This window comes from Bos taurus, chromosome 19 (assembly GCF_002263795.3).
Source record: "Bos taurus isolate L1 Dominette 01449 registration number 42190680 breed Hereford chromosome 19, ARS-UCD2.0, whole genome shotgun sequence".
NCBI lineage: Eukaryota > Metazoa > Chordata > Mammalia > Artiodactyla > Bovidae > Bos > Bos taurus.
The window spans coordinates 11,654,324-11,679,957 of record NC_037346.1 but is presented as its reverse complement, the minus strand read 5'-3'; the positions used below and the strand labels follow the sequence as shown (position 1 = coordinate 11,679,957).

Sequence of the window (25,634 nt, the reverse complement as noted above, 5' to 3'; positions counted from 1 at the left end):
AGTGCAGCTTGGTCACGCTCGCTGAATACTTTCCAGTCTCTGTCCGGAACGCTCCGGGGACTTTGGTTTGCACCTAGAGCTCCTTTTGTGTTCTCTGGAAGCGCGGCCCCTCTCCCCTTACCCCTCACTCCTTCCTTGAAGCACCTGGTTCCCGGAGCCGACAGCAGCCCCTCTGCCCTGCGCCCCTCTTCCGCAGCTCCCGGCGGAGAACCGACTGTCCGCAGGCCGTGGCAACCCCCTATATGTCCACCAGATGGCGCTCCAGGCCAGGGGCCGAACGGCGGCCGGACAGCCCGCCCCGGGACTGGAGCCTACCTTGGACCCAGAGCCGCGGCAGGATCCGCTCCGAGACTGGGCCGCAGGCCCAGGGGGTGGGCGCAGGCCGCTGAGAGATCGAGGCGCTCCGCGCACCCGAAGGAAACTCCAGACAGAGGAGGCAGACACAAGGATGGGACTGCCCGAGGCTCGGGATGGGGTGAGGGACTTCTTCCCTTTTCCTGGGACCGCCCTGCCGGGCCAATTCCCTGGCCTGCGAAGCCGCATCTGCAAACACCCCCCACGCCCGGCCCGGCCCGGCCGCCCTCCGCGTGCCCGGCGGGCTGGAGCCTTCGCGTTCCCCCTCGGAGCCGGAGGCCGCCGGACGACCGCGTTCCGGGCGTCCCAAAAGCGGAGCTATGGGCTTGGTCTCGTCGCGGGCTGGACGAACTGCTTTGGCGGGTGGGGGGCCCTCGAAGGTGTGGGGTGAAGGGACGGGTCGGACCCAGGGTGCCTCCTGCCCGGAGGTCCCCCGAGGCGCTTTCCCCAGCTCACCTCCCTCCACTCAGTCTCCAAGGTCGAGGGCGGCGGCGGGCAGGATGCACACACCGCCACCACCACCCCCCGCCCGGGAGAACTTTGCAAAGCTTCTCCCCCAGGTCCTGCCCGCGTAGGCCCGGGTGCCAGACGCCTGGGGAGGCTTCAGGTCTGCTTTGTTTCAGTGGGAAGTCGTGCGGACTGAGGAGGGCCCAGGAGTCAGCCTGACAATCTCTCCCTTGGGTTTACAAGCCCCCGAGGTTCTGGGTCAGGTTTGAATAGGGAGGAGGGAGTGTGAGGTCCAAGTTGATTCCAGTGGCAGGGTTGAAAGGTTGATTCCAGATGATGCTTAAGGTCCCCGGAGGAGCTCTGGTCATCTCACTCCCAGAGATGACCTCCCTTCTTATTAACTAAGGGTCCACAGCTAGAAAGCCAGGACACACCTCGCCAGCTTGTTGTGTGACCCCAGCCAGTGTCTTTCCTGCACTCGGCCTCCAGCTCTTTTCCCTTCAACACAGTGTAACCCAGGAGAGGATCGAACCCTGGAAGTTTAGTAGTTCTCTCCATGTCCATCTACCGCTGAAGCTGGGAGGATAGGTATAAGGTCAAGCTCTGACTTGCTATACCTGAATGTCCTCCAATGTCTAATGACCTTAGACAATGTGACTTCCTCCTCTGGGCCCCAAATCCTCCTCCCGAAAATAAATGGTTTGGAGTAAAATCAAATTGGTCTGTGAGCGACCAGGTGATCTTGATCTGCCATTGCCAAGACTCCAACCCCCAGTCGAGGTTTATAGATAAAAGCTGGGACTCCACTTCCGTTTAAGTTTGAGGAACCTAAGCCTGGAGCATGGGTGGGGTCATCCACAGAGGCTGTTGTTGATGAGATTCCTGGGGGTGGGGGCAGGGCTGGTAGCCAGAAAGAATTCACAATTAGGAAATCACATTCCAGGTCCTGAGCACTTCCGGAACCGGCTGGCTCCAGCTGCCTCCAGCATCCTTGTGGGATGTGGTTCCTCCCCCCATCCAAGCCGGATTGCACCTTGGTACAAGCTGCGGCAGAGGCGTAGCTTGATGGAGGGTAGATTGGGCAGCCAGCACCGCGGTTTATTCACTGACTGTGACTTCTTCAAAAGAGACAAGGGGATACTCATGGAGGACATTCAGGTACTCATGTTTAAGGGTGCCTCTCAGACCTGGGATACCCAACTGGGCTAATTCCTTAGCTGGAGGAAGGCTTGGGGTGGGGGGTGGGGAGCAAGCAGTCAAGGCACCTTTGTGTATGGGCTTTCACTGAAAGTGAAGTATTAATCACTCAGTCCTGTCTGACTCTTTGTAACCCCATGGACTGTAGCCCACCAGGACAGAATTCCTCTGTCCATAGAATTCTCCAGACAAGAATACTGGAGTGGGCTGCCATTCCCTTCTCCAGGGAATCTTCCCAATCCAGGAATCAAACCCAGGTCTCCTGCATTGCAGGCGGATTCTTTGCCATCTGAGGCACCAGGGAAGCCCCCTTTTCTTTTTACTATTTTTTTTTTTCATTGGCAGGGTGTTCATGATGAATCCCCATTTCACAGCCGATGACAGTGAGGTTCAGGGAGGTGACGTGACGTGCCCCCAAGCCATCCAGTAAATAAAGAAGAGTTCTTTCACAATCCCACGGGCCTGCTCCTTGGAAATGTTAGCTGATGAAGTGATGATGGGTGAGAGTCAGCCTCGCGGCTGGGAAAGGGCAAAGGGGCCAGGTGCCCTCTTTGGCCCACCAGGCCACGTGTCCATGGGAGAAGCAGCCTGGCTCAGAGCCCAAGACCAGGACATCAGGGGAAGGGTGGCCACCCTGCTTCAAGTCAGCCCAGCAGAGGCACCCCCCCCCCCCCACCCTGCCACCCAAGGGTCAGTGACTTCCTCTGGGTAAAATCGTTGCAGAGGTGACGTCACCCAGCGAGTGCTAAGCTCAGGCACATTTGCTCTCTTCATTGTTGATTTCTGTCCCCTAGAGAACAAGGTATCCTCTGGCCCCACCACACCTTCTCCTCAGCCTGAGGGGAGGAGCTGTGGAAAACCCACCGTGTGCCCATGCTGGGCATGCCTTTTCTTATTTCATTGTCAGCTGGGCAGTGGATATGCTCATCCGCATTTTACAGAGGAGAAAACCAAAGCTTAGACCTGCCCAAGGTTATAGAGCTGCTAAGAAGCAAGTCTCGGGTCATGGCATGGTCTGGAGCCCCAAGAGTTCCTGCCCATCCCACTGGGCACTCGGTCCAGGCCACCCCCCTTTTAATTTAGCCTTGCCCCACTTTGGCGCAGTGATAAAGCATCCACCAGCCACTGCAGGAGATGCAGAAGACGTGGGTTTGATCCCTGCGTCAGGAAGATCCCCTGGAGAATGAAATGGCAACCCACTCCAGTATTCTTGCCTGGAGAATTTCTATGGACAGAGGAAATGGGTAGGCTGCAGTCCGTGGGGCCACATATAGTTGGACACAACTGAGCATGCGCACTCTGTTATACTCACTTTGGGTCTTATTTCCTCCTTGGAGGGGCTGTCCACCCTCCCAGCTTTGGCTTCCCACAACTCTGACGTGACTGTGTCTCCTAGAGTTCTGCTTTCGTACTGCTAGATCAAGTTCTGAGAAACTCTTTAGATCATAGCAAGTCACCCAGTTGGTCACCCTGCCACTCACACACCAACACACACATGCATGCACATACGTGGAGACCCAGATGTAACATGCTAACCGCCCCCCCACGGACACACAAATGTGTACATATATGGACAGTCCTATGTACACAGGCATGCATTTAGCAACCACACACAAACCCATATAGACCTGCACACACACAGAGATGCACAGAGACATACAGAGAAACACTTAGACACACAAATGCCCACAGACACACCTATAGACATATACCTGTCCCTACCTCACACAGACATTTGTGCATGCAAACACATACAGACAAGCCTACACCCCTTGGTGGGGGTGATTTTCCATGGAGAAGGCAGCTCCAGCCTCTCTGAAGTTCTGAGGTTCTCCCCCTGCCCCGCTTTGCTGGTTCCAAGCCCTTTCCCACTCCACCTTTTGGCCTTGCCACATTTCCTCTGGGAAGGGACACATTTGTTTAGGGTCTCTGTTTCCTAGGAGCTTCCCTGGTGGCTCAGATGGTAAAGAATGCAGGAGACCCAGGTTCCATCCCTGGGTCTGGAAGGTCCCCTGGAGAAGGAAATGGCAACCTACTCCAGTATTCTTGCCTGGAGAATTTTCATCAACAGAGGAGCCTGGTGAGCTGCGGTCGGTGGGGCCGCAAAGAGTCAGACATGATTGAGTCGCTAACACACTTCCTATGAGGTCATTGGCTCCTCCAAGGCAGTGCTGGTGCCTGCTTTGCTTATTTCTGGGTCTCCAGACCTAAAACTGCTTAACATGTGGAAGCAGTGCAAGAAACATTTGCTGAATGTGTGACCGAATAAGTGAATGAATGAAATGCCCCCTCCAGAAGCCCATACCTGATCCTTTCAGGCTGTGTGTGCCCGGCCCTGGATGTTCACTTGGAGTCGACTACAGACAGCCCCTGAGGCCCAGTGGGGCCTCCTCTCTCTTCTGAGGAACTGAGGCCTGGGGGAGGGCAGGTATCTTGCCTAAGGACTTGCCTCTTCAGGAGAAGCCTCCAGGCTGCTGTATGGTCTGAACGTTTGTGTCCCCTTAAAACCCATGTTGAAACTTAACTCCCAAAGTGATGATATTAGGAGGTGGAAACTCTGGGAGCTGCTTAGGTTGTAAGGATCAGATTCTCTTGAGTGGGATAGGTGCTGTCATAAAAGATACCCCGTAAATTATATCTCAATAAAGTTTAAAAAGAAAGGAAAGAGACTCTCTTCTCCGCATCTGCGACCCAGAAGAAGGTCCTCATCGGAGCATGCTGGCACCTGGATTTCAGACTTCCAGCCTCCAGGACTGGGAGAAAGAAATATCTGTTGTTTACAAGAAACCCAGTCTGGAGTTTTGTTACAGTAGCCTGAATGGACTATGTACGGCCCTCCCAGCCCTCGTACCCTGCTCTCCAGCCACGCTGGGTGACTCTCTTCCCCAGCGGCTCTGGGGCTCTCTGGCCTCTGGGTCTTTGCTGCCTCTGAACCCCTGCCTTGAGCCAAAAACGTCCGCCATCCCCCAACTCCAGGGCAAGCCCCTCCGCCCAGGACCAGTGGGAGCCTCCCCGCATGTCTGCCCACTGATCTTTCCTGCCTGCAGGACCTTCTTGAAATACAGACCAGATAAAGTCACTTGATGCCCTCCAAAGTCTTCCTGTGCTCTTGGGGTCAAGCCTGGGAGAGGGGCTTATATTAGTCCTGCCTACCCGCCCCCCCTGCCCCAGCCCACCTCTCCCCAGCCCCACCCCGCACACCTCCACCCCACTGTCCACCTACCCAGGTCTGGGGTAACCCTTCTGACCTTGCCTCAGAGACTTCTCACACTTATCCCCTGCCCTCTGCCTGGAATCACTTCCTTCTCCAAGAACCTTCTCCTCGGCCTTCTCCCTTCTGAATGGGTGTCGCTCACATCATTTTACAGTTGGACGTGAGTTTGAGCAAGCTCCACGAGTTGGTGATGGACAGGGAGGCCTGGCATGCTGCGGTCCACGGGGTCGCAGAGGGTCGGACACGACTGAGTGACTGAACTGAACTGATTCAATGAACCTGTGATGTGAGCAAATTAGCTTACTCCTCCCCATCGATTCTTCAAACTGGAGATGATAGTATTTAGGCCCCAGGGTTTTTTGAGGCTGAAGTGAGGGGCTGTTTAGAGCAGCGCTTGGCGCAGTGAACGCTGGTTTCCTGCCCCTCCTGGGGAGGACTTGCCCCTTTGGAGGAGCTTAAGGATGGGACCTGGGGGCCATCTGGGGGCAGGGCAAATTCTCCCCCGGCCTGGGCAGCAGCCAGGGCTGAGCCCACCAGAACTGGGTGACCCCTTCTACCCTGGAGACCAGCTCTGGCCACTGAGACCCTGCCGTCTGGGATGATAGACCACCAAGTCCCTGAGCCAGGGTTACCTGTCCTAGACTTGGATGTCAGGCTAGGGGGTGGGGGGAGGGGGCTGTGTGTTGGAGGGTCTGCGGCTGAGCACAGAGCCCCGACATTTGACCAGGCTGCTACAGAGAAATCCGGAGGGCAGTGAAGCCCACTGATGCCACCTAGTGGGGCCTCCTCTGCCTCCTAAGAGGCCCTCTCTCCTGGGCCTCTCTCACCCCAGGCCCAGACAGGGGTTGTTTGTTGCTGGAGAGTGGGTTGCTGCTGACCTACCTGGACCTGTCTCACTGAGCTGCGTGGTCGGTGAGGCAGTACCCACCTCTCACCACTAGATGGGGACCTAGAGTCATCCCGGCTTGGAGCCTGGGACCGGAACCTCGTCCCTTCAGCTCCAGGTTGGTTTCAGGACAGGGGTTTCCAGCCGACCCCCAGGGTGAGGGGTCCAGGCCTGCCCTCTGTGCCTCCGTCCTGATTTCTGGCTAGTCCTGCTGCCAGGCGATGACACTGAGGAAAGTGAATACAAGCAAGGACCTTGTGCAGCCACAGAGACCTGAGCTGAATTCCCAGCCACACCTCTAGTTCTGTGGCTTTGACCTCTTGAGCCTCAAGTGTCAGGGGTCTCTGACATAGATTCGTCGGCGTATCCTGCAAAGGGCGAGGGAAACGGGGCCACCCTGACGGCGTGCACAGTGACCTCGGGGCTTGCTAAGTTGCTTCAGTTGTGTCTGAGTCTCTGAGGCCTCGTGTCCTTGCACTTTTTCCTCCAAACACCCAGGGTTGTCCAGCCTGCACCCCCTCCCCATCTTTCTGGACAAGTGCCTTGTTTTCCAAGTCCTCCCCATTTTCCCAGATCACTGGTAGAAACTTATTTTTCCCAGGGCTCCCCTGCTGGCAGCTCCCATCAGCACCCGGGGAGCAGACCCTGACCTGGGCCCAGGGCATCGGTTCAGAGGCTCAGAAGTTCCTGCCCACCTCACACAAAGGCATGGTCTCCTCTCACTCCATCAAGCCCCGGGCCAGGGCTGAGGGCTCATTTCCCTTTTCCCCCAATGATGGGCAGGAAAACAGGTTCAGAGGGTCAGCGCAGGCTCCACAAGGGGGAAGAAGTGAAGGACTAGTCCAGTGAAGCAGGTCGTGGAGCTTGGGAGGGTTCCTTTCACATCAGGGGTCTTTTCCTGGGATCAGGTGGCCCTTCTCCAGAGCTCCTCTGTCTGTCCCCCGGAGTGGGAGGGACTGAGTGAGAATCCTCAGCTGTGGAGAAATCTGAACTAACCAGGCCCACAGAGCGCTGTGTCCCTGGTTCTCACCATTTGGGGATCCAGAGGTCTCTTCCCCACAAGGAAAAGATGGAGGCCACAACGGGGTTAATTAGCCTCGCTTTTATGTCGCTTCAACAAATACACACTGAGTGATTTTTTTTTTTAATAATTTTATTTATATTTGACTGTGCTAGATCACCATTGCTGTGGGCGCTTTTCTCTGGCTGCACTGAATAGGAGCTCCTCTCTGGTTGTGGGGCGTGAACTTCTCATTGCAATGGCTTCTCTTGTTGCGGAGCACGGGCTCTAGGGCGCGTGGGCTCAGTCGTGGCTCCCGGGCTCTAGAGCACAGACTCAGTAGTTGTGGCCCAAGGGCTCAGCTGCTCCTTGGAATGTGGGATCTTCCTGGACCGGGGATCGAACCTGTGTTTCCTGCATTGGCAGGCAGATTCTTTACCACTGAACCAGCCCCCTGAGCCCCTGAGCAACTTCTACACTGCTGTGTTCCAGACATCATTCTCCCTCTCTCAGAGGCACTGGTCTCCTTATTTCTTAATGTCTTTAAAAAAAATTGAGATTAAAATTTGCATGCTATAAAATTTATCCTTTTAAAGTATATGGTTCCGTGGTTTTAGTACATTCACAAGGTCGTGCCATCATCACCACTATCCAACTCCAGAACATTTTTATCAACCCCAGAAGAAATCCTGACCCATTAGCAGTCATCACCCCTGACCCTGGCCCTTGGCACCCACTGAGCTCCTTTATGTCCCTATGCATTTGCTTAGTCGGGACATTTTATATAAACGTAACCATACAACATTTGTTTTTCGGTGACTTAGTTTCTTTTACTTATAATATTTTCAAGGCTTATCCATGTTGTCCTTTGCAGAGATCAGCATGTTTATTCCTTTTTAAGTCTGAATAATATTCCATTGCATGGATATACCACATTTTCTTTATCCATTCGTCCATTGATAGACATTTGGGTTGCTTCCACTTGTTGGCTATTATGAATAATACTGCTGTGGACATCACATACACGTCTTTGGGTAGACACATGTTCTCATTTCTCTTGGGTCTATGGCGAGGAGTGGACCTAACTGGCTCAACGGATAACTTTGTTTAACTTTTGGAGGAACTGCTAAAATGTTTTCCAACATGGCTGCACCATTTTCCATTCCCATCAGCAATTCTTTGCCATTTCTTGAACATGCCAGGCACATTCTTCCTCTCTTCCCAATGTCTCTCTTGAGACTGTCCTTGGTCGACCTTTGTGAAGATAGTCACCCACCTTCATCCTCCCCACTGTCTCCCTCCCTTCCTCTGTTTGTTGTCATTTTTAACATCATACACGCTATGAATTTTTAAACTTATTTTATTGACCGTCTCCCCTCACTAGAACGTAAGCTTCATTTTGCTCACAGTTGTCACGTTGTTCCTAGCACAATGCCAGGCACGCAGCATCTGCTCAGTGTTTGTCGAGTAACACCCGAATAAAGAGATGGAGGGCGCTGTGCTGGGCACCCAGGGCAGAACATGGTGGGGGCTGGGGGGTGGGGGCGCCCCGAGTATCGCCAAGGCCCCACGCCTTTCTCCACCTGTCAAACCTGCCGTGGGGGCTCAGCCCAGACTACTCAAGCTCTCACCCTCACCCACCAGGGGTGCAGGGGAACCCAGCCCACCCTCCAAACCAGGCAGGAGGCCGTGCAGTCATTGAAACTGGCCCACCTACCAGATAGCACATGGCTTACAGGCACGGCCATGGTTTACTCAGAGGATCTGAGAGGTGGCAGTTGGAGAGGGCATTCAACTGTGACGTCGGTACCCTCCATCGGCCTTATCTGTCCCCCTCCGGGGGGACACCAGATGTGAGAGCTGCTTGATGGGAAAGGAAGCCAGCCTTTCCCACGCGGGAGCCAGGCACGGACTGTCCCAGCCGCAGAGCCAACCCACTGGGTCTTTTACGGCCTCACCTCAGCCGGCCTCTGGGCGTGTCAGTCAGGAATCCTTCGCTGGCAAGGGACGGAAATCCAGCTGAAGCTGAAGAAAAAGAGCAGTTTGTTGGCTCATGCGGTACCTGGAAGACCAGGCGAGGGGGCGGCCTGCCTTTCAGAACACGGGTGGCCGGGTGCATGGCTGTCCCCGGCTCTCACACTCTTGACCTCCTCTGTCATTTCTTCTTTGGGTTGGGTTGGTGTCATTTTCTCCCACCGCATATGGGCTTCTTTGTGGGACAGGGAGCTTGGCTGTGGGCAACTGTGGTTATAGAAATCCAGTTTTGTGGCCCAAGGGGAGAGGAAATTGTCCCCTGTGCCCCTCAGAACAAGCCAAGGAAATGCTGATTGGCACGTGGGAATCACATACTCACTTGTCTCAAACACACCATTCCCATCCGCCACTGTTATCCATTATGGTTACAGCAGAAAACCAAGCTTGCTGGGCTCTCCCAAAATGCCTGCCTAAGTGCCAGGTACTTGGCAATATTTCTCCGAATCCACACAACTGCTCTGCAGAAAGCTCTTTGGATTCCTGCTGACAGAAGCCCAACTCAAATTAGCTCAAGCCAAACCTGGAATTTATTACTTACATAATTGATAAAAGCAGGAGTGGACTTCAGGCATAGCTGGATCCAGGGAGTCAGATTAGTCCAGGATGTCTCTCATTAGCTCCAGGTCTTAACCTGACTCTCTCCTGTATTGGCTCCACTCTCAGGCACATTCTCCCCACAAAACAGGAAAGACGCCCAAAGCACTCGAGGCCCAGATGGCTTTTACATCACTCCATCCCAGGGGAAGAGAAAGGCCTGGTTCTCTGTGTGTCGAGCAGATCACTTGTGGAGACTCTGACTGGCTCCTTTGAGGGTTCCATATGTACTTAGTGGACAAGGGGAAGGCAACCATAATTGGCCAGATCTGCAAGCAAGAGGATGAGGCTGTGGGAGTTGGTGCCCCAGAACTGTCTGGGGGCAGACAGTTTACATATGGTCAGTTACAGTCACTATTATTCTCCCATTGTACAGATTAGGAAACTGAGTCTTGGAGAGATAAAGTAACTTGCCAGCACTGTATAACTAGAGCCCCAGCTGGGACCTACATCTGTCTGGCCTTCCCAGAACATCACTTTGCCTTCCCTTTTAAAAAATATTTGTTTATTTATGTAGCTGCATCAAGTCTTAGGTACAGCACACAGGATCTTGGTTGCAGCTTGTGGGATCTTTAGTGGCGCCACATGTGGGATTTAGTTTCCTGACCAGGGATGGAACACAGGCCCCTGCAGTGGGAGTGCACAGTCTTAGCCACTGGGTCACCAGGGAAATTCTTCACTCTGCCTCCTTTTATTTATTTATTTTTCTTCTTTTTTCTTTTTGTTACTCTGCCTCCTTCTAAAATGACACTGAAACATCATTTGAAGTAGATTCCTATTGGCAGCCACGTCATTCCCAGCATTTCTTGCAACAGCTGTCACAGAGAAAAGGCTCTGGGAGGAAAAGGGGGCCACACTCTCAGACAGGATCTTTTATAAACCCTGCTCCATGACTGAAAGGGTCTCTGGGGTCATTGACTCCTGTTGCCATACTGAATCAGTCACCCATCACCTGGGCCCTGTTTGGACACTGTCCATGATGCAGAGCTCACCACCTCCCAAGGTAGCAGCTTGTTACAGATTTGAACTGATCTAACAGTTAAAAACTTCACCAATGGTTAGAAACAGGATAGCCTTGACTAACTCCAGATCGTTTTTTCGTCTTCATTCATCTGTAAGGGAAGCTTTTGTTTTATAGGCAGAAGAAGAGAGAGAAAGTTTGGGTAGGGTGGGCCATCCAAATATTTGAAAGTTACCATACAAACCCTTCCCAGGTGGTGCTAGTGGTAAAGAATCTGCCTGTCTATGCAGGAGATGTAAGAGAAGCAGGTTTGATCCCTGGGTCAGGAAGATCCCCTGGAGGAGGAAATGGCAACCCACTCCAGTATTCTTGCCTGGGAAATCCCATGGACAGAGGAGCCTGGTGGGCTACAGTCCACACAGTCACAAAGAGTCGCACATGACTGAGTGACTGAACACACACACACACACACACACACACACACACACACACAACCCCTTCCTCTAACTCTACCTGGTCATCTACCAAGTTTCCTCAGTTAAGGACTGTTCACTGTATATATTATCCTGTCCCTAGAGACAGTATCTGTGGTCTCAAGAGTCCTCTAGAAAAATGTAGGCCTGAGTGGGTGGAGCACAGGCCTCAGGGCCCTCTCTCCTCTTGCACTGGTTTAAACAGAGTCCAAAGTTACTTGGGGCTTCCTTGCCCACTCAGTGGTAAAGAGTCTGCCTGCAATGGAGGAGACCAGTTTCGATCTCTGAGCAGGATAGATCCCCTGGAGAAGGAAATGGCAACTCACTCCAGTATCCTTGCCTGGAAAAACCCATGGACAGAACCTGGTGGGCTACAGTCCACGGGATCACAAAGAGTCAGACACGACTGAGCGACTAAACAACAACAGAAATGTCACTCATTCTTTGGCAGCCACGGAGCAGTATTGGCTCAAGTTGCTTCTATGCCAGATCCCTTCTCCACTCTCCACTATGGACAGGTGACACTGATTTTTTTTTTTAATATCAAAAGTGATGAGTCAACAGTAGTTTTTTCAGAAATGGAGAAATCCATCCTAAAATTCATGTAGAATGTCAAGCAACCCTAAATAGTCCCCTCCCCCCAAAAATTTTTTTAAAGAAGAGCAAAGTTTCAGGTTTCCCAATTTCAAATTATAATACAAACCTACAGTAATCAAAACAGTGTGGTATTGACATATAGACATACAGACCAAAGGAATAGATTGAGAGCCACGAAATAGAGCCTCAAATTTATGGTCAATTGATTTTCCACGAAGGAGCTAAAGCCATTCAGTGGGAAAAAGACAGTCTTTTTAAAAAATGGTGCTAGGAAAAGTGGATATTCACATGCAAAAGAATGGACTTAGACTCTTACTTTATATCATATATGAACTCAAAAATGGATAAAAGACCTATGCTTAAAAGCTAAAACTATCATAGAAGAAATTATACAGGAAAATCTTCATGACTTTAGGCTTAGCAATGGTTTCTTAAACGTGATACTGAAAGCACAAGTGACAGAAAAAAAAATAGATAAGCTTCACAAAATTAAGTATCTCTGTACCTCAAAAAACATTATCAAAAGAGTGAAAGAACAGCAAACAGAATGGAAAATATATTTTCCCACTGGGAAAACTCCCTGAGGGGGCAGCCCCCGGCAAGGCCAGTGAGCTGTAGCTGCAGGCGCCTCCAGAGTCTGACCCCCGCCCCAACCCTGCCCATCAGTGTGAGCTCTACAGTGTGAGCTGTGCTCCGGCTGCTGGTACCTTCCCATAGCAACCGAGAGCTCTTCCCATAGCAACTGATGGTCCAGAAAATCCTCAGTGTCATTTTGGTGGCCTACAGAAATGCTCAGGAACAAAACGTCAGTGGCGTGTGGGAGTTCACGTGTCACCATGGTGAGCAGGAGTGCAGCTTAGCAAGGTGGAGGCCTGCTGGTTGGACCAGCTGGAGAACTCCGTCTTCCTGATCATTGTCTGCATGGAGGAAATGGATGACATGGAGAAAAATCTGAAGCCATGCCGCCTGCAGATCTAAGCTCCCAAGGTGTCCCCGGACTCCATGATGGCATGTGCAACGGGAGATGGTGGCAGGCAGCTGTTATACACCGAAGCCCAGCTCACAGACACTCTGCGGCCTCCCCACGAATACGTGCCCTAGGTTTCTGACAAGGGGAAATCCATAAAGGAGAAGGACCAGCTAGCTCTTCATCTGCTGACTGTATGTGGATGAGATGTCAGATGTCTGCCAACTCATAGCCAACTTTCCCAAGGATGCTTGCTTCAAGTGACAGCTGGTGCCCTGGGAGGGAGCTAATGCAAGAACAAGATCTCACCTGCCCCTAGTTTTCTGATCCTTGACTCAGCAGCCACTGCTTATCATCCAGGTAGTTTCTACATATTCCATGAAACCCACACGCAAAACTCTGCCCTGCCTGAGATCAAGAATCTTGCCCCACTGTGAATGGTGCTACATTAAAAAGAGTTTAATAGACACTTCTAGCTGTTGTGATTTTTTTTAAATGACAAATTTCTGTATATTTTTTTACTTCAGTAGAAAAAGTTGAGCCAGCATGTTTCAAATTCATAAAATACCTTTGATTTGAATTTTTAAAAGGTTCCTCTCCTTTTGAGTGGAATTAAGTGAAGTGCTGGCTGAATTTCAGCCCCCATTTAGTTTCTCAGCTCAAAGGATTCACTTGGGTAGTCAACAGCCCTCACAACCATACATGGCAACCGTGTGCTGGATTTCATATCTAGGTCTCCTTCTGACTGGTCAAAATCATGTTTGGTCCTCATTCTGTTATCGGATGTATTTGCCATCTCCTCCAGTTTGTGACACCTACCAAGCTGATGCTATGTCATTTTCCATATCATTGAGTAAAAAGTCAAACTGGGTGGACTCCTGTGGCTCCTTGGTGGAGACTTCCTGCCAGATTTGTACTGACCTGTTAGTCAGCATTCATTGGGGGTGACTGTCCAACTGCTGTCGGTCCTACTTGTGCCTCTGGGTTGAAGACATACTGTCATTTTGTACCAGCCTCCTTTCTCACTGGTCTTCTCACTTGTCCTCAAAGATTTCATGAGAACTAGAAGAAAGTCTTTACTAAACTCCAGAGAGAGGCTATTTCCTTCATTGTCAGTCTGGACGTCCTATTACAAAAGAACTTCGGCCTGCCTGAATCTTTGAAGGGGGTAGGATACTGCAGGGAAGTTGTTTCCAAACTTGTATCAGAATCACCTAGAGGGTGACGGCTGGGCTCTTCCCAAAGAACATCAGATTCTGGATAGAGCCCCAGCATTCTCATGTCTGGTAAATTCGCAGGTGATGCCAAGGCCACTGGTCCAGGGACCACATTTTGAGAACCACTGATGTATGGGGGGATAAGGGCAAATGTTCTAGAGTCAGGTTGACCTTAACCTGTTTGAACCTCGATTTCTTTGAAATAGAGATAATAATCTTACCTAACAGGGTAACCGTGGGTTAAAAAGGTAATGTATAAGAACACCTTGCTGGAATTTCCCTGGTGGTCCAGTGGTTAAGAATCTGCCTTGCAATGCAGGGGATGCAGGTTCGATCCCTGGTCAGGGAACTAAGATCCCACACGCTGTGGAGCAACTAAGCCTGTGCTCTGCAGTCACTGAGCCCATGTGCCACAACTAGAGAGCCTGTGTGCCACAAGGAAAGATCCTGCTCGATGCAACAAAGATATTACCTGTGGCATCTCAGACCTGACACAGGCATATAAATCAATAACACCTAGCTGCCTAGCACCTAAGTGATAGTGACATTTATATTAATATGCCTTGGTAATGAATCTGTGCTGAGTGCTTTTCTAAACTGCTCGATCCCACGCTGGAGCTGGAGATGGTCAGTTACTGGCCTCAACTTTTCCTGGGTTGGTTTGGGCAATGGGTAGGTTGATGACCTGAAGAAAGTAGATTGATTATCTAAGGAAGAATGGGGAGAAGAGAATAAAGAAAGGAGGTCTGGCTAAACTGGGAGAGGACCCCTCTGCCCCCTTGGCCTCTTAGCTTGTCATTGGCGGTACTGCCAGGATTTTGCTTTTCATAGCCTGTTCCTAAATGCCAGGCCAAGAAAGTGGCTGTCTGGCCCACCCAGACCCCCAGGCAGGGCAAACCTCTTCCCCAGTTGGAAGAGATGCCCAAGGCAGCGCTCAGCTGCTGACCAGCCTCCCCCTGAGCACCCTTATGCTTAACCTCTCTGGGTCTCCTGCCCCACTCTTGAGTTGCGTGTTTCAAAACCGTCATGTTGCCTTAACTTCTCTTCCCAGATTTTGTGTGGGTCTCTTCCCGGCCCTTCTGACTCAGTGGTGGCTCCCAGGCTCAAGGGTTAAAAGCACTCGTGGGCAAAGCCAGCTGGCAGGAGATTCACTCACCACCTCTGTCCCCTTCCCAAGGGGAAGGATCTCCTCCACCTCAACTCCCCCAAGCCCTGAAAGGAGAAAGATGTCTAAGACCTCCAAGAACTTTAGGGGGACACCTGCTGCATCACCTGTAAAGTGCTGCAGTGACTCTCGGGCTGGACAGACTATCTGTCTGCTGTGCAGCTGTGAGCATGCTAATGAAGTGCCTGGTACCACCTGCGGTTTCCTCCTCCATCGGGCTGCTCACATGCCACAGAACAGCCAGGGGCATTAAATGGGAGAATTTGTGTCTAGTGTTCAGGACAGATCTTAGCGTGTAGGAAACTCTTAATAATATTGACTTTAATGGGCTTCCCTTGTGGCTCAGCTGGTAAAGAATCCACCTGCAATGCGGGAGATCTGGGTTCAATCCCTGGGTTGGGAAGATCCCCTGGAAGAGGGAAAGGCTACCCACTCCAGTATTCTGGCCTGGAGAATCCCATGGACCATACAGTCCATGGGGTCACAAAGGGTTGGACACAACTGAGTGACTTTCACTTTCATTTTATTACTATTATTTTATTTAGCTTCTGGGCCAGAGTTATTTAAATTCCTGGTAGTTCACCATTTGCAGTGGGTTAAATTGTGCCCTGAGAAAGAGATGACCAAATCTTATCCCCCAGTACCTGTGAAGGTGATCTTACTTGGATAGGGTCTCTGCAGATGCAATCAATTCAGGATTTCAAGGTGACATCATCCTGGATTTAGGGAGGGTCCTAAAGGAAGGAGGGGTGGGAGAGAAGGGGAGGGAGGAAGCCGGAAGGATCTCCCTTAGAACCTCCAGAGGGAGTGTGGTCCCACACAACCATGATTCCAAACTCCGGTCTGTAGAACCATGAGAGAATCCATGTCTTTTGTTTGAGCCACCAAGTTCGTGCTACATGAATATACTTTTCTTTCTGATTGTCCAGAAACCTTACGCAGACTCACTATCCCCAGAGGGGTCTGTCCACATTTATCTCTCCTCCCAGTGGAAACTCCCATCTCTTAGGGAAATTTACCTTGGTGTTAAGTGGAAAAAAAAATGATAATTTAATTTAAAAGTCTTTCCCTTAGAGCCATTAAAAAATGTTCCCTCACACACCTGCATTCCAAATGAAGCCTTCTTGGTGGACTGTGGTCTGAAGACCTTTGAGGCCCTCTTGGCCTCCTTCGCTGGGCTGGCCCCCTTCCACAGAGGGCACTTCTGCCACAGTGCTGACCACACTGAAAGGTCATGAGAGCCCTCTTTGTCCTGGCTGTCTTAGCCCGTAGTTCAGGCTTGGCACATCACCATCCTAATAAATGTTTATTGACTTAACAGATGAGGGAGGGCTTTTTCTTGTGTCCCTACTCCTGGCTACCTCTACCCCAGTCCTAGAAAATTCCATGAGAAATGAAAACGTATTTCCACACACAGACTTGTACATGAACGTTTATGGACGTTTTATTTACAACAGCCAAATCTGGAAGCAATCTAAATGCCCATCGCCAGGTGACTGAATAAACAAATTATGGTAATATCCATACAATGGAACACTACTCAGCAATAAGGGTGATACATTTACCCATCAGTATGGATGAATCTAAAATCATTAGATTTTAGAGAGAAGCCAGACACAAAAGAATACATACTGTGTGATTCTATTTACATGTAATTACCCAGGATGCTGACAAAAGTCCATCTAGTCAAAGCTATGGTTTTTCCAGTGGTCATATATGGATGTGAGAGTTGGACTATAAAGAAAGCGGAGCACCGAAGAATTGATGCTTTTGAACTGTGGTGTTGGAGAAGACTCTTGAGAGTCCCTTGGACTGCAAGGAGATCAAACCAGTCCATCCTAAAGGAAATCAGTCCTGAATATTCATTGGAAGGACTGATGCTGAAGCGGAAACTCCAATCCTTTGGCCACCTGATGCAAAGAACCGACTTATTGGAAAAGACCCTGATGCTGGGAAAGATTGAAGGTAGGAGGAGAAGGGGATGACAGAGGATGAGATTGTTGAATGGCATCACCAACTCTATGGACATGAGTTTGAGCAAGCTCCAGGAGTTGGTGATAGACAGGGAGGCCTGGTGTGCTGCAGTCCATGGGGTTCCAAGGAATCAGACACAACTGACTGACTGAACTGAACTGATAGAGAACGCAAACTAATCTATAGTGATAGGAAGTTGCCAGGGAAAAGTTTCCTGGAGCCGAAGCAAAAGGGGGACTATCTGCAAAGGGACAAGACAGGACTCTTGGGTATGATGGAATAGTCTTTATCTTGTATTTGTGGTTATATCAATGCTGAACTTGTCAGAACTTGTCACTTGTCAGAACTCATCCAATAGATACTTTAAATGGGTGCCATCTATTGTATGTAAAACTGTATCTCAATGAAGTTGATTAAAAAGAAAATTCTATGAAGTTTGTATCTTAAATACTTCATCCTCTACTCCAATAAAAATAGGACATGGGACTTGCCTGGGAGGAGGTCTATTTGAGAACTTACTTAGTCCACAAAAATGTATTGAACTTCCCTCTGTGTAGGCATCTGGTCGACCCTAGAGATGGAAAGGTCCCATCCTCAGGAGCCCCAGGTGGTACCAGAACTTACCAAGTTCTCAAAGAGAGACAGAAGCTAGATGAAAAGAACATGCCAGGGGCAAAGAATACAAATTTGCCTCCTCGGTGTCACCCAGCTTGCTTGAGGTGCTTGTTGTTGTTCAGATGCTATGTCATGTCCCATTCTTTGCGACCCCATGGACTACAGCCCACCAGGCTCTTCTGTTCATGGGATTTCTCAGGCAAGAATACTGGAGTGGGTTGCCATTTCCTCCTCTAGGGGATCTTCCCCACACAGGGATCAAACATGAGTGTCCTGCTTGGCAGGCAGATTCTTTACTCTGGGTCACCAGGGAAGCCCATGAGGTGCTTGTTACAGATACTAGAAACATCTGGGCTCAGTCCCTGACCTACTGAGTCAGAATTGCTGAAAGAGCCTGGGAATCTTTATTTTCAACAAGTGCCCAGGTAAATCTTCAGATCAGGTAAGTTTAGAGAAAGTGTTTGACTTGATCTCCGTTTCAGGCACAGGTGGGAATGCTGTACATGGCCAAAGGAAAGAACTTTGAATTGGAAGGGAGTACCAGGACTGAAAAAGGTCAGTTTTCTTTCCAATCCCAAAGAAAGGCAATGCCAAAGAATTCTCAAGCTACCGCACAATTGCACTCATCTCACATGCTAGTAAAGTAATGCTCAAAATTCTCCAAGCCAGGCTTCAGCAATACATGAACCGTAAACTTCCAGATGTTCAAGTTGGACTTAGAAAAGGCAGAGGAGCCAGAGATCAAATTGCCAACATCCACTGGATCATTGAAAAAGCAAGAGAGTTCCAGAAAAACATCTATTTCTGCTTTATTGACTATGCCAAAGCTTTGTGTGGATCACAACAAACTGTGGAAAATTCTGAAAGAGAGGGGAATACCAGACCACCTGACCTGCCTCCTGAGAAATCTTTATGCACATCAAGAAGCAACAGTTAGAACCAGACGTGGAACAATGGACTGGTTCCAAATCAGGAAAGGAGTACATCAAGGCTGTATATTGCTTATTTAACTTATATGCAGAGTACATCATGTGAATCACCAGGCTGGATGAGTCACAAGCTGGAATCAAGACTGCTGGGGGAAATATCAATAATGTCAGATATGCAGATGACACCACCCTTATGGCAGAAAGTGAAGAGGAACTGAAGAACCTCCTGATGAAAGTGAAAGAGGAGAGTGAAAAGTTGGCTTAAAACTCAACATTCAAAAAACAAAGTTCATGGCTTCTGGTCCCATCACTTCATGGCAAATAGATGGGGAAACAGTGGAAATAGTGACAGACTTTATTTTTGGGGGCTTCAAAATCACTGCAAATGGTAACTGCAGCCCTGAAATTAAAAGACACTTGCTCCTTAGAAGAAAAGCTATGATGAACCTAGACATCATATTAAAAAGCAGAGACATTACTTTGCCAACAAAGATCTGTCTAGTCAAAGCTATGGTTTTTCCAGTAGGCATGTATGGATGTGAGAGTTGGACCATAAAGAAAGCTGAGTGCCAAAGAACTGATTCTTTTGAACTGTGGTTTTGGAGAATACTCTTGAGAGAGTCCCTTGGGCTGCAAGGAGATCCAACCAGTCCATCCTAAAGGAAATCAGTCCTGAATATTCATTGGAAGGACTGATGCTGAAGCGGAAACTCCAATCCTTTGGCCACCTGATGCAAAGAACTGACTCATTGGAAAAGACCCTGATGCTGGGAAATATTGCAGGTAGGAGGAGAAGGGGATGACAGAGAATGGATGAGATTGTTGAATGGCATCACCAACTCTATGGACATGAGTTTGAGCAAGCTCCGGGAGTTGGTGATGGACAGGGGAGCCTGGTGTGCGGCAATCCATGGGGTCACAAAGAGCTGGACACAGCTGAGCGACTGAACTGAACTGAACTACCCACTCTGCCTCTGGTCAGTGAGAGTCAAAGTTTACCAACATCTTCTTTCCCTCCATCCCCAGACCTCGCCTGTCTGCCAAAAGTACCCCTGTCTGGTTGACTCTCCCCTTATCGGTCCATCCTGGGAAAAGCAAAAAACAGAGCTCTCTACTTCAAGCCCACCATCTTTCAGAAGGGCGAAAGTTTTTTTTGAGACTGCAGTATGGACCAAATATATGTATCTTTTGATGAGACAGTGTCTGCTCCTCTGGCCTGAGAACTCAGTGCTAACCTAGGAAACACACTGCCCACCCTGTTTGTGGTGGGAAGGTGGGTGTGTTGGGGGGATATTCCGTCCTGTGCTCACTTAGGCCACAGAAGACTCACAAGGGCTGTAAGCACCATCTGCTCTGCAAGCTGCCATCCTGCTTTCACGGGCAAAGCCCCTGCTCACCAGGAGGCTGTGTGGTGCATAGACAACATTCAGGAAGGGTCTGTGTCACTGCCAGAGATGCCCCAACGCCTCGGGTCAGCAGCTACACCCTTTCCCAAAACCAGCCGGATTCTTCCACAGGACACTGGAACTTTGGGTCAAGGATAGGAGTTCAGTCTTAGCTGTAAGATGATTGCTGTCCTTTCTTTGAGAACAGGCCACAGAGACCATAGTTTAAAACCCCCAAATTAGGACATCATGCTCTGATAAAAAATTTGTAAATCGCTGATGTGAAAAGTTGCTTTGTTGTCGTTGTTGTTCAGTGGCCAAGTCGTGTTTGACTCCTTGTGACCCCACAGACTGCAGCACACCAGGCCTCCCTCTCCTCCGCTTTCTCCTGGAGTTTGCTCAAATTCACGTCCACTGAGTCGGTGATGCTATCTAAGCATCTCATCCTCTGCCGCCCTCTCCTTTTGCTTTCAATCTTAAAAGTATACAAATCAAGTCACAGTTGGTTACATATTGAATAAATAGGAATATATTTCTGGAAAAGAATGTAATCAAGGCAGACACTATCCTCAGAACCCAGCGGTTGGCTGTTTAGGCCAGTGTTTCTACATGAGGGTGATTTTTGACCTCCCTCCCAAAGGACAGTGGCAATGTTTGGAGATATTTGGGGTTTCCATAACCTGGAGTAGGGATGCAAAAGGCCCCTGGAGAGGGACAGGACACTGCTGAGTGTCCCGCAACCACAGGGCAGTCCCACTACAGGCATTATTTGGCCGCAAACGCCAACAGTGTAGGTTGACAAACCTTGGTCTAGGCCGCCTTGGGCTGCACGTGCGGGCCCCAGGGTGTCCACCCTGCATGGGTGTTTCCTCCTGACTTTGGTCCTGTCTTTGACTGGTGGGGTCCGAGGGGAGAGGCTGGGGGCACCCCAGCGCTCCACTGCTTCCTCTTGTGTTGGCAGAAGCAAGAAGACCACCACCCCTGAGGAGCCGCACAGACACCAAGCCGAGCACAGCAAGAGACGGGAAGGTCTTGGGTCAGCATCTCCCATCACAGGAGAGGGTCCAGGGCAGACTCCCCCTGCAGCCAGGGAGCAGGAAGGGGCCCTGGACTAGGAGCGAGATGCTTGGCTTCTAGCCCTGCCTGACTCTGCCTCTGGCTGGCTCCCTTAACTTCTGTGCCTCGGTTTCCCCTCCTCTGGGCATCAGTTCCTACCCTTGCCCCCCTCACAGGGTTTTGTTGTGGGAGGTACGTGCAGAGGTCGGGGTGACCAAGGTGGTGGCAGGTGGGAGGAGGGTAGCTCTGGGCAGAGGATGGAGCGTGTAAGCCTTGAGCGTGCCAGCCACCTGCTGGGCTGTGCTGGGACAGCCCCGGGGAGGATGGGGAGCGCTCAGCATCATGGTGCGGACAGCTGGCAGTCTTTCCTCTGTGGACTCTGTTGTCTTGCAGCTTTCAGATCAGAGGTGGCAGTGGGGGCAGGGGGTATGGACATTGCAGGAGCCCTACTGGAAACCGAAGTATGCCCAAGCCACTTGTGCTGTAGGAAGTTATCCGGCACACAGGAGCCAGCAGACGGGCTCCAGGTAGCTGGTCCAAAGCAGACCCATCAACCGCATGGCCTTGGAAACGATGAACATATATCCACAGCTGCTGCTTTGAAAGTCCTTGAATTTTTAGTTGCTTGTGAAGTAGTATTGCAACCTTTAGACGCCTTTAAGCATTTCTGTCCATCTTTTTAAGGAGCATTAAATCTACTTATTATTTCTAATTTTTATAGCTAATTATTTCTTCTCTATTGCTGCTGCTGCTGCTGCTAAGTCACATCAGTCGTGTCGGACTCTGTGCGACCCCATAGACGGCAGCCCACCAGGCTCCCCCGTCCCTGGGCTTCTCCAGGCAAGAACACTGGAGTGGGTTGCCATTTCCTTCTCCAATGCCTGAAAATGAAAAGTGAAAGTGAAGTCGCTCAGTCGTGTCCGACTCTTAGCGACCCCATGGATTGCAGCCCACCAGGCTCCTCCATCCATGGGATTTTCCAGGCAAGAGTACTGGAGTGGGGTGCCATTGCCTTCTCCAATTTCTTCTCTATGTTGTCTATATTAGCAAACATTTGAAATAACTGCCATGTCCAACAATATTTATTTATCAAAACAAAATTAATATATAACTACAAGGATTTGTGGGAAAAACTAGATGTCCACACACACACATACACACACACACACACACACACACACACACACACAAAGTCATGAAAAGGTACCATAGCCAAGATTACTGATTAATAAAAATTAGAAAAATTTTATAAGCAGGGCAAAGTTTATCCAAACTCCAAAATTTCTTAAAACGTGTGTGTGTGTGTTTAGAGGAGACAGTGTTATCTAATGATCATACTGGCTGCCCAGAAGTTAGAAAGAGACCTCTATTCGCCCACAGTGTGACCCTTCTGCTGAGTCATCTTCTCTCAACTTTATTTTTTTCATCCGTGGAAGGTGGATGATAATGGTGGGATGTCAAAGGGACCCAGGAGCCAGCTGAAAGAACTCCCTATGGCCAATATGCAAAAAGGTGAGTGACAAAATAAATAACATAGCGTTGGATCATAATCCAAAGTATGACATGAATGTCTGAGAGGTTATACTGATATAACTAAGTGATTGAATAAATAAATAAACTGAGAATGGGGAAATCTACTGTGAAGAATTTCAAATAATGGATGTAAATGCCCCTCCCCCAGTCCTAAAATGTGGGCTGTGCCCAGCGCCTTCCTTCTTCCCGAAAAAGCAGAGAACGTCACAGCTGAAACCTGGCAAACATCACCTCACCCGCGTGATCAAGGTCAGTATCATCAGTGATACATCATCTGGATAACATGTCCCTCTGATAGGATGTGATGAGAAGGGTGCTTCAGAAACCTCTGAGGGTTTCCTCTCTCAAACCCATGATCCCAGTCTAATCACGAGAAACACATGAGAAAAACCCCAATCACGGGGCAGAATCCACATACCTGACCAGCAGTGGCACTAGTTTTAAAGAGCCCCGCCTGCCAATGCAGGAGACGTTGAGATACGGGTTTAATCCCTGGATTGGGAGGGAGGAGGAAGGCATGGCAACCCACTCCAATACTCTTGCCTGGAGAATCCCACAGACAGAGGAGCCTGGAGGGCCACAGTCCATGGGGTCACAAAGAGATCAACTGAGCACCTCACACACAGTCTTTAAAGCTGGCAGGTCACTGAGCACAGGGAAAGCTGGACTGTCTCGGCCAAGAGGAGCCTCAGGAGGGATGATGACTAAATGTGATGTGATATACTGGATGGGATCCCGGAGCAGAAAAAGGACAGGAAGCAAAAAACTAAGGAAATCTGAATCAAGGAAGGCAATGGCACCCCACTCCAGTACTCTTGCCTGGAAAATCCCATGGACGGAGGAGCCTGGTAGGCTGCAGTCCACGGGGTCGCTAAGAGTCCGACACAACTGAGTGACTTCACTTTCACTTTTCACTTTCCTGCATTGGAGAAGGAAATGGCAACCCACTCCAGTGCTCTTGCCTGGAGAAGCCCAGGGACGGGGGAGCCTGGTGGGCTGCCGTCTCTGGGGTCGCACAGAGTCGGACACGACTGAAGTGACTTAGCAGCAGCAGCAGCCTCTATTTGGTTAACAATGTATAATATTCACTCACTAGTTGGGACGAATATACCATATTCATGTGGTGTAAAAGATGCTAACAGTAGGGGAGACTGGAGGTGAGCCATCTGGGATGTCCATCTTTGCAACTTTGTTTTTCTGACCTCACTGGGTGACTTGCAGGATCTCAGTTTCCTGACCAGGGATTGAAGCCGGGTCACGGCAGTGAAAGCCTGGAATCCTAGCCATTAGGCCACCGGGGAACTCCTATTGCAACTTTTCTATAAATCTATTCTGAAATAAAAGTTTATTTTAAAAAGTGGATAACAACGTCTACATTATGCTGATGCACCCACTTAGGGAATTCATAGTTTATGTTTACTTAATGTAATGAGCTAATGGAGATGTGTGCGTGCAAGCTCGGTCAGTCTTGTCTGACTCTTTGCGAGCCCGTGGACTGTAGCCCGCCAGGCTCCTCTGTCCATGGAATTTTTCAGGCAAGAATATTGGAGCAGATAGCCATTTCCTCCTCCAGGGAATCCTTCCAACCCAAGGATTGAATCCTCATCTCTTGTGTTTCCTGTACTAGCAGGCAGATTCTTTATCACTAGAGCCACCTGGGAAGCTGGTATCAAGGATTTAATACACGGGCATACGGTAAGTGTTTAAAGCTAGCTGTTGTTTATCATTATTGTTCTTATTTCTATTTTGGTGATAAAAATAGCAATACATACTCATTATAGAAAAATTTACAGATGAGCCAAAGGAAAACATAACCCACAAAACAACAAAGTAGAACACCCACAACCCTATCTTCCCTGGGGCAACTACTGGCCACACCTTCCCATGTACTCCTGCTGAGATGTAACTAATTTTTTATAAAACTTGGATCACACCACTCATACAATTTGGTAAGTGGTCATGATTAAGTAACATTTCTATTGTTCCCACTCTTTGCTGTTACAAGTAGCCAAGAGCACAAGTAATGAACTAAATATTAATTGGAAAGGGGATAAAACCCTAAAAACATTAAAAAAAAAAAACAAAACCCAGACACCAATGCTTACATGGGCACAAAAGGCACTCAATGGTTCATCAAAATGACCCTCATCTGCAAAGCTGATGACTGACTTTTCTAGGTCTATTTCATTAAAATTTAATACATTAAAAAATTGTTTTTTAGAACGAAAGGAGTGAAGGGAATATGGTAGAATGTTGACAGTGGTTAGCTCTTCTGCTTCCTCTGCAGCCTGCTGTGACTGGCAGATTTCCTGTAAGGCAGATATTTGATTCTAAAGCAGCAGCACCATGAGTGATTGGATCTCATCTTTTTCAACCAAGTGCTATCCTGCCTAAATCCCTGGGTTCACTGATTTTCTTTCAAGTAAATCTATTTACTATGTAGTGTTCTAAATGCTTTCCAAATACTTAATGATCTGATTATATAAATGGGTATTATTTTGCTCATCTTATGTCTTCCCTGGTGGTTCAGACAGTAAAGAATCCACCTGCAATGCAGGAGACCCAGGTTTGATCTCTGGGTCGAGAAGTTCCCCTGAAGAAGGGAATGGCAACTCACTCCAGTATTCTTGCCTGGAGAATTCCAGGGACAGAGGATCCTGGTGGGCTACAGTCCCTGGGGTTGCAAAGAGACACAAGTTAGAGACTAAAACTTTTACTTTCTTTCTTTTTTATTTGCTTATTTTACAGATGAGGAAACTGAGGCCCAGAGAGGCTAAATTACCCAAGGTAATACCCAAGGCGCATGAGTCCAGAGGCCAAACTCTTGACCGCTGCACCCAGGACACCCCAGAACACCTCCAGCCAAACTGCAGAAGCCAACAGCCTGTGCTGTGCTAGCAGAGAGGCGACAATGGCACTCAGTTCAGTTCAGTCACTCAGTCCTGTCCGACTCCTTGGGACCCCATGAATCACAGCACTCCAGGCCTCCCTGTCCATTACCAACTCCCAGACTTCACTCAAACTCATGTCCATCGA

General features: G+C 49.5%; 1 protein-coding gene and 1 pseudogene across 3 annotated transcripts in view; both read left to right on the top strand.

The window, feature by feature from the left end:
* Positions 1-22,577, top strand: part of TBX2 (T-box transcription factor 2) — a 35,255-nt gene extending 12,678 nt beyond the window's left edge. Inside the window, exons 8-9 of one of the 3 annotated variants that reach the window (XR_009491552.1) lie at positions 1,745-1,959; positions 22,502-22,577. Coding sequence is in view for 1 of the 3 variants with exons in the window: in XM_059878158.1 (XP_059734141.1) it covers positions 1,745-1,867 (123 nt within the window). In the remaining 2 variants the exon portion in view is untranslated. Of the gene's footprint in view, positions 1-1,744; positions 2,513-22,501 lie in introns of those variants that run through there. The other 2 variants (XR_003030691.2, XM_059878158.1) reach the window with 2 other exon arrangements.
* On the top strand, positions 8,826-13,191 carry LOC112442589 (gamma-interferon-inducible lysosomal thiol reductase-like; annotated as a pseudogene).
* Positions 22,578-25,634: the final 3,057 nt, after the last annotated feature.